The 8,707-nt window shown below is 41.9% G+C and overlaps 1 protein-coding gene and 1 pseudogene across 1 annotated transcript; both read right to left on the bottom strand.

Annotated features, from left to right (window-relative positions):
- Window positions 1-6,702: 6,702 nt before the first annotated feature.
- Window positions 6,703-7,143, bottom strand: LOC147454004 (large ribosomal subunit protein uL15x pseudogene; annotated as a pseudogene).
- Window positions 7,144-7,857: 714 nt separating this feature from the next.
- LOC147454003 (large ribosomal subunit protein uL5-like) lies at window positions 7,858-8,405 on the bottom strand. The gene is made up of 2 exons (XM_086517243.1): window positions 8,198-8,405; window positions 7,858-8,106 (listed from the first exon to the last, which is right to left on the bottom strand). Exons 1-2 carry the CDS (start codon window positions 8,363-8,365, stop codon window positions 7,858-7,860), a joined length of 417 nt encoding a protein of 138 aa, XP_086373369.1. The 5' UTR covers window positions 8,366-8,405.
- Between the last annotated feature and the right edge of the window lie 302 nt (window positions 8,406-8,707).

The following is an 8,707-nucleotide window of genomic DNA, read 5'->3' as shown; positions in this document are numbered from 1 at the left end:
CGTATCTCCTTGACTTGCCAAATCCACGCCCTGGGTTGCAAGCTGCTCAATGACTGCGGTTTCTTCGGGTAAATATGTGCAACCTCTCTTGCGAAGAGGATCTTCTTGATTGGCTTCCCGTGCATGAATATTCTCACCTAGGCATCTTTTGCCAATGCCTCCTGTAGTGGGACGATCGTTTGAATCTACTTTGAGCCGCAATACATTATAACAATAACATTATTGCACAAAGAAAATTGCCACTTCATTATTATTTGGTGGCTATTTGTACACTTGGATAAATCTTGAAAGGATATTTCTTGCGAGGACAATGTGTTGTCACAATATGAAACCTTCAAGGGAGCGGAAGCCTTAGCATTTCCATTGATTCAAAATAATGTATTGCACACAAAGTGATTCGGGCATAGCTAGGCTGCATTTCTTGTAATTCAGTGGCTCCCCTTGAAGTTTTGCTTCGTCTTCCTGGGACGTAGCCAAAGCGCTAATACCTCCTTGAGCCACCCAACTCTCTTCCTCTTTGTAAATTTGTTGAGCCAATGCATGATTAAGCAAAGGATGAAGAGTCTGCGGTGCATTCTAGTCGGGAGCAATATCTTCCATACTTGAATTGAAAAATAATAAACTTTAATGAGACAGGTGTTAGCACCTAGAAAAGAGAGATGGTTTAGAGGATTTTAGCGATCCAACTTGAAATACTTTAAAACCTCAACTTGAAAAACTTTAAAGATTTAACTAAAAATAAAATTAAAGATGTAGTTTGAAATATCACCACACATTGCATACCATTAATGACAAATTTTTTTGTTATTGGTCTAATCATCAACATGCCTCAAGCCAAAGATTCGGTTACAACATGATACCCAACATTATGGGCTCCATTAAAAAAATAATTAAATCCCATATTTTGGGTCCATCTAAGGGTTTGAGAAATTTTCACTGGCAAGATGTTTGTTTACATTTCATAAAACTTTGCGCTTTAGAACCTCGGAGGGCTCTAGAATACACGTTACCAAGAGTTTAAGAATATATGAGAGACTTTGTTATGCATCACTCCGTTAGTGCATAGAGCTCGGTCAAATGAAACACGGAATGCATTGCAAAACTTCAGCCAACACTATTCCACAAGTTCAATCACAAAATCATTGAACTAAGTTGCCTGTAGTGGATCAAATGCCCGTCGCAAATGATCGTCTACCACTCCATAGAGAGACAAAACTAGAGCATCACAAATGATTTTGTGATGCTGATGCATTAAATTTGTCTCTACCATGACTGAAGCCTGAAAATACACGAAGCAAATATAAGTAAGGTAAATGTAGAACAGATATAAATTTTGACATATATGATTGTAAATAGTTCTAAACAAAAACATTTAATGGACATTAATAACAACTAGTAATGAAAGATCTAAACATTTCATGGACAATAATGACAACCAGTAAAGAGAAACTGTAAAGCATATATAATTCCTCCCTGTAGTGCGACGCAATGGTCAGCAATAGACAAAGACAAAAAAACTTATAATAACAATATCCTTGCAGTGTGATGTGGAAGTCAGAGATGTCAGGGACAAAGGATTAATACCACCTAACCTCTATCTACAGTGTGACATGGTGGTCACCAACAACTAGAGACGAGGAAGTGATTAAATCCAATCAACCTGTAGTGCGACGTGATGGTCAAAGCATTCAGGATCGAAGGATGTAAAATATCTATCCCCTCCCTTCAGTGTGACATGGTGGTCAGCAACAACCACAGATAAAGAATCCATTAAATCCAATTTTCCAAGAACGATGGATTTAAAAACCCTAAAACCCTCCTTGCAGTGCGACATGGTGGTCAACAACAATCAAGATGAGGAATCTATTAAATCCAATCTTCTTGTGGTGTGACACGATGTTCAGCAACAGTCAAGAACAAAGGATTTGATAACCCTAAACTCCTCCCTGCAGTGCGACACAATAGTCAGCAACACACAGAGACAAAGAATCTATTGAATCCAATCTTTTATGGTGCGACGTGATGGTCAGCAACAGTGAAGATCAAAGGATTTGGCAACCCTAAAATCCTCTTTGCAATGTGACACGATGGTCAGGACAACAGACAAAGATGAAGAATCTATTTTTTTAAATCCGATCTTCCAGTAGTGCAATGTAATGGTCAGCAACAACTAGGAAGAAAAGATGTAAGAAAGCTAAGTCCTCCGTGGCAATGTGACTCGGTGGTCAACAACAAGGAACGGAAAATCTAATTGTACAACCTAAGCTACTCCCTCCAGTGCAACACTGAGGTCAGCAGTAGTGAATGACAAAGCATCTAAAGTCTAACCCCCCTTGTAGTGTGTCACGAGGATCAACACAGTCAAGGACGGGTGTCTAAACCTGCAGACTAACACTAAGGAGTGAACAAAACTCCACAACAATAGTGCTAGCAAAAACAAGATGCAAACTAACACTGAGGTGCGAGCAAAGCTCCACAACAATAGCGTTAGCAAATAAACTTCACAAAAAATAAAAATAAAAAATTACCTGCTCGGCTCGGCTCCCCTCTGCTATGCTATGCTCTACTCTGCTCTGAATTCTCTCTCTCACTACTCTCTCTCTAGCAATCGTGATAGGTCGTTTGAACTATCGTGGCGCCTTTTTTTAGAAGGCAAATAGTATTTTGATCGAACTATATTCCGATCAAAAAATAGTTCAATCAAAATACGGTTTATTTGGAAATACATGTTGTCAGGAGTTTTTTGGATCAAGGGATTGCACATATGTATATACACATGCATGGTGCATCAAATAAAGGATTTTCCATTTTCCAGAGCCAAGTGGTTACGTGGGGCCCACATGTGTACAGGTAGGACAGGGTGTACATAGTGCATCGATTTTCATCGTCATGAGTACTAGTGTGTTTTTTCTATAATAATGAGGAGTTGGTAGCGCGTAAAACGTCTCGAGGAATCTATCCACGAGCCGCCGACATGAGGTAAGCAGGTGCATCAGATGGCATCTAGTGGCATCAGGGAGCCGAATGGGGTCAATACTTGCACGTGGCTAAGTACGGACACAACGTGGGTGTTTTCTTGTGATAATTATGCAGAAAGGTCATCATGAGGACCATATTTTGGGGCCACTTCACGTGGTGGCGGGATGCATTATTTGAAAAAGCAAGTGCCAGGTGTGCGGATGATGCAAAAAGGTGACAACTATGCACTGCGAGGTCAGTTTTTGGCCTGTTCGGGGTCCATTTGAGGTCAACTAAAAGGCCAAGGGTGCCCAAGTAATAAAGCTAAGTGTGGAAACTGAAAAAACTGAGAGAAGACCAGAAAAATAGTTGAGAGAAGAGGAGGAACAGCCGCAACTGTGTTTTTGCTCATTTTGGAGCCTATTTTGGCCGTAAACTGCTCATCCAAGGTCGGATTTGAGCACTTTGACATTGTAGACTTATAATTTTTGATATACGGGCATATAAATGCAACTTAGTTGTGCTAGTCCTCCAAATTATTATTCTTCTTCCTTCAACATGGTATCGGAGCTATCACAATCTTACCAAAAAAAACCTCTTTTGATAAAGACAAAAGAAAGTATACATGCACAGTCTTTATCATGTTCAAAACTTCTATGATTCTCAAGTAGATGGTTGATATAGTTTCCATATTGTGAGTGCATTGTGTATGATATCATGAACTTTTGAGCTTTAAACAACTTTAGTGTCATTGTTGTAACTAGATTGAATCATGTTGTATCGTAGTTAAGCACGATGGATTTGACGCTCTTAACTTCCAATTAGGAAATAAAGATGTTACTGATCCTTCAAGGAGATGAGATTTTTGATGTTGTTTCTAGTAGTTACGAATATACATTTCAACCTCTTCATGTGGACTGTAATAACACTTCTGTGATTGAAGGACCTATCTTGAGCAATGGAAAACAACGATAATGACTACGTCTGATGTGATGAAGTGGTTCATTAGTAGATTCTTTCTCCTCTTCAAGAATCCCTTATGCTTGATGTTTGTGATTTTTTGACTTCGCATATTAAATCATTCAAGAATATTGTTAACCAACTTTCTACTAATGGTGATGCTATTCCATAAGATTAATTTTTAATAAAACTTCTTAATATTGTAAAGAATCCTTCTTATGATAGAGTTATGATAGAGCTGTTATTGTATTATCTAACAAGGATGCGATTAATTGATGTTGAGATTATGTATCCTTGATTAATTATTATGAGGAATCCCAATCCTCGAGCGAGTACTTCCGAGCGAGCATAAGCAATGTAAAATATTAGATCAAGATCTCAATAGTTACTCTATAGATTATAGTGTAGCAAAGTAACCATGTTGCAGTCTCAAACAAAAGAGCCATACTCTTCCTTTAATGTGTTCACACACATTAAAATAGTCTCAAACAAAAGAGCCATACTCTTCCTTTAATGTGTTCACACACACATTGATACAAGTCTTTCCCTTGCTTCCGAACCATCTTTTTGAGCATATTCCAAAACTCTATTTGTGCAAACTTATTCTCCATGGTAAATTCACATGTTGCAATTGTCGTAATTTCAGGCACAAATAAACCAAGAGATGGTAACTCAAATGCCACATGTCCGTCATAATGCATAGGTATCTCTTGAACTTGAAAGATATCCTTTGCTTTCTTGAGTGCCATGTGACGTAGGCTGCTTTGTGAAGGCATTGCATGCAGTATACCAACTACTTTGGAGGGACCATGGGACTATTACTATTGTGTCCTTCATTCCAATGCCTGTAGAGAGAGAGAGAGAGAGAGACAAAGAGAGAGAGAGAGAATGAGGTTCGTCTTCCACAGTTGTGAGATCACAATCGAGGAATCTTTTCTAAAAAACCAACCTTTTTGGTCGCGCGTCAAAAATGACTTTGATGCACTGATGCCCTTGTTCAGCATTCCCTACCTCCACCTTCTTCTAGAATTCCACAAAAGTGGGTCTGACTCCGCTACTGGCATCAAGCTCTGCATGGAAGGGGTGTGCATGCTCTCAACAAATCTAGCCAATTACGCTATCTTCGCTCCTCTCAGACTCAGTCCCTCTTATATAAGTCACTCACAGTGCTCGAAAAAAACCTAGGTGTAGTGTAACAAAAACCTAGGTTTAGTGTAACCCCACCAACAAATTTTGAGATTTACCTCTAAATTTTATAGTTGGTGAGAAAACCTCCAAAATTTGAAAAAAATTAGTATAGATTGGTATAAAAACCTTCAAATTTAGTTAATTTACCTTAATTGTTTCTAACATGTAGGTTTGACAAGTTTTTGGAAAAAAAGTTTTTTTCGAGCACTGGTCACTCATTCTCAGCGGCCGAGTTTAGTGAATTTTGAGTGTCGTGTCTTGTTCACTTGCAAGGCTTCTCTCTGTCACGCACTGAGAGTCTCAAAAGCAAGTCGGACTGTCTCTCTCTCTCTCTCTCTCTCTCTCTCTCTCTCCCTCCCTCTCTCTCTCTCTCTCTATGTCTCTCTTTTTTTTGGAAAAGACTTTAGAAAGACATTTCCAAAACATAAGATACAAGCCCGTTCAAAAGACTCCAAATCCACTCAATGTCTATCCAACTGATGGCTTCAACCACATTGGAAATGCTCGTAGCATGCGTCTTCTAAGAGCTCTATGATAGAAGTCAAAATTCATGAGCCTTCTTCCTCTCCTGGCTTATGCACTAATTATACACCTGTCTACTTCCTAACAGTGGGAACATTGGTACGCTGATTCTGGTTCTGCATATGCTCCTTGCATCTAAACCTTTGTGGTGGCTCTCGAACTCTTCTCGTTGTACAGGATCTCACACAGACAACGTGAGTGAATGGCACATGAAACACAGTACTGCATTTTGGCGTAAAGCTTGGGAAGTGTGTACCCATCATAAAGGCAAGCATCTTGAATATCTCGCACAGCACCTTCTTCAACAATGTTCCTTGCAAGAAACCACTTGACAACCTTGTCCTTGGGCACACATAGCCCACCATTGGAGCACCTGATGGGGTTGGTGTGGCCTCTTCCATGCTTGTTACATCCAACCTTACGGCGCTTACCGTCATGATTGCTTATGCTGCAACTACTTTTGCTTCCTCTTCGTCGTGGCCATCTCTCTCTCTCTCTCTCTCTCTCTCTCTCTCTCTCTCTCTCTCTCTCTCTCTCTCTCTCTCTCTCTCTCTCTCTCTCTCTCTCTCTCTCTCTCTCTCTCTCTCTCTCTTATATAAAGAAAAAGTAGGCTACATTCAATCGTCTCTAGGCTTAATGTCTCTAAATTGTTCCCATGAGGTCACTGGATACACCTTTACTACAGACTGTCTCTTGACCTGGAGACCCATTAGCGCTTTGCAATAGTATTTTAGTCTTCATGACAGAAACGAACTTGAGTATAGAGGTAGTCTCGGTGTTGATACTCATGGTGCTTCTCATGTTTACCGCTATGTCCCTGGCGACGTGGTCTTCTTCATCGTCGCAATCCGCCGCACAGGCATCAGCGGGGGAGGGTGAGCTGCAGTATGCCTCTATATCGTAGGATGCCCTTTTCTCCATTAATGTAACAAACTGAGAATTCTACTGTAGCCGTATTGAGGAGGTGGATTTTCTAGCGTAGCAAGATCCCTTTGGAAGGGGACATCTCTGCAAATCCTTATACAAAAATCCTTTACAACTAAACTGAGAAGCAAAATAAGCATTATCATCCGCCTACACGTTAATAGAAGGGAAGATCTGACCACCAGCCTCTTTGATCTTCTTCTCCACAATCTTAGAGAAGAAATTTTCCTAAATGACCAGAGGAGTGGGGGGAGCATTGCCTTTACCTAGCACCTTGAAGTACCCGAACGGTGTGACATCCAGCAAGGGCCCCTTTCGTTCCAGATCAAATTTCGTAGAGTCGGACAGAAGCGAGAAGAGATGATCCACATTCACAATGGGACAGTGGAACTTGCTCATTGTCTTGTGGAAGTGGCACATACCTACCTTCCCAAAGTACCTAGGGTGATATTTGTCGAACAGAATGCGATGGTGGTGCATACCTCCTGCATTACCACGACCTCCGGGATGCTTTTTGTGCTTGCCAATTCTTCCATGGCATGCACTGATGTGACCTCTCTTCTTCCTGTTATTCTTCAACCTGGTCGTCATGGCGGCCTTCCTACTCTCGAACCGCCACTTGGCTAAGTTCTTTGCTGCTATTGTGGGCCAGTGCACTGAGGACGAGCCTGTTGAGCACCTGGATATTGCGTCTGAGGTAGTTGGGTGCCATGATATTGAGACTGAGCATGCTGGCCAGCACTCAGATACTGTGATTGAACACCTGAAAATTGTGGTTGCAATAGCGGGACCCCAAGATAATGTGGTTGTGCTTGCTCGAGAAGTGTAAATCGTGGTTGTCCCTGCTGCACACCTGGATATTGCGATTGAAATGGCATATAGTATGGGGCACTCTGCATGGGATGGATTCCTCCATAGATAACGAGTGAGTATTGACCAACTTGCTCTCCAGCAGAGGAACTCTCTCTCTCTCTCTCTCTCTCTCTCTCTCTCTCTCTCTCTCTCTCTCTCTCTCTCTCTCTCTCTCTCTCTCTCTCTCTCACTCACTCACTCAAAACTCAACTCTTTCAAGGAGCGTGCGCCAAAGTCTCTCTCTCTCTCTCTCTCTCTCTCTCTCTCTCTCTCTCTCTCTCTCTCTCTCTCTCTCTCTCTCTCTCTCTCTCTCTCTCTTTTGGGTATACAACTCTGAAACTTCTAGGTAGGCTTTGCAATACAAAAGCAGACCTAAAAAACCACCACAAAAAATTTCCAGCCAAAAGTAACTCGTTTACGTAAGTATTTCAGGCTCTGAAAATTTTCAGGCCATCAAAGCCGCAAGTCTTGAGACCGATATACGATGTAATAGCCACAACCCGTGCCTTGGCCAACACGTGCCTTGGACCTCTTTCTCCTACCGACTCTGTAGCCACAACGCTCAAGCCCCACATAGAAATCCATGCCATAAATACCAGTAGATGGGTCATATTTGATACCCAAATCAATGTGCTCTTGAATGCTGAAACCAAAACAGCCAGTGTCACTAAAATTTCTTCTGATGAGCTCATACTCTTTCACCTTCAAGCCACTCTCAAGGAGCTGCATGGCCTTAGCTTCCCGAACAGTTACATAACAGGCAATCTTTTCATTCATCCTGATTCCAAAAGACCTCACGAGCCTTGGAAAAGACTGGAGTTTGCCCACTTAGTTGCTCAAGAACCTTAGCAACCCTTGTGAGACGATCACCACTCTCACCGACTGATATGTTCAGCACAAGCTTCTGCACTTTGATCTCCCGCATGGGGTTGGCAGCCTTCTTCTCTGCTGACACGGCCATAGTTGCGACGAGAAGAAGCCCCCACCGATCTCGCTGATACGCTGCTACAAAAAAGCTCTCTCTCTCTCTCTCTCTCTCTCTCTCTCTCTCTCTCTCTCTCTCTCTCTCTCTCTCTCTCTCTCTCTCTCTCTCTCTCTCTCTCTCTCTCTCTCTCTCTCTCTCTACTCTTTCAAGGAGCGCGCGCCGGCGCGCGCTCCTTGAAAGAGTAGAGAGAGAGAGAGAGAGAGAGGAGTGAGGCGCGCGCTCCTTGAAAGAGTAGAGAGAGAGAGAGAGAGAGGAGTGAGTAGTCACCTTATAATCCAAAATGACGGTTAAAAGCAAGGGGAAAAGGAGAAATTCGGC

Source organism: Adiantum capillus-veneris, chromosome 7 (genome assembly GCF_014529385.1).
Source record: "Adiantum capillus-veneris isolate H3 chromosome 7, ASM1452938v2, whole genome shotgun sequence".
NCBI classification, from domain to species: domain Eukaryota; kingdom Viridiplantae; phylum Streptophyta; class Polypodiopsida; order Polypodiales; family Pteridaceae; genus Adiantum; species Adiantum capillus-veneris.
The sequence above is the reverse complement of the archived record's forward strand: the minus strand, read 5'-3'. Positions and strand labels throughout refer to the sequence as shown.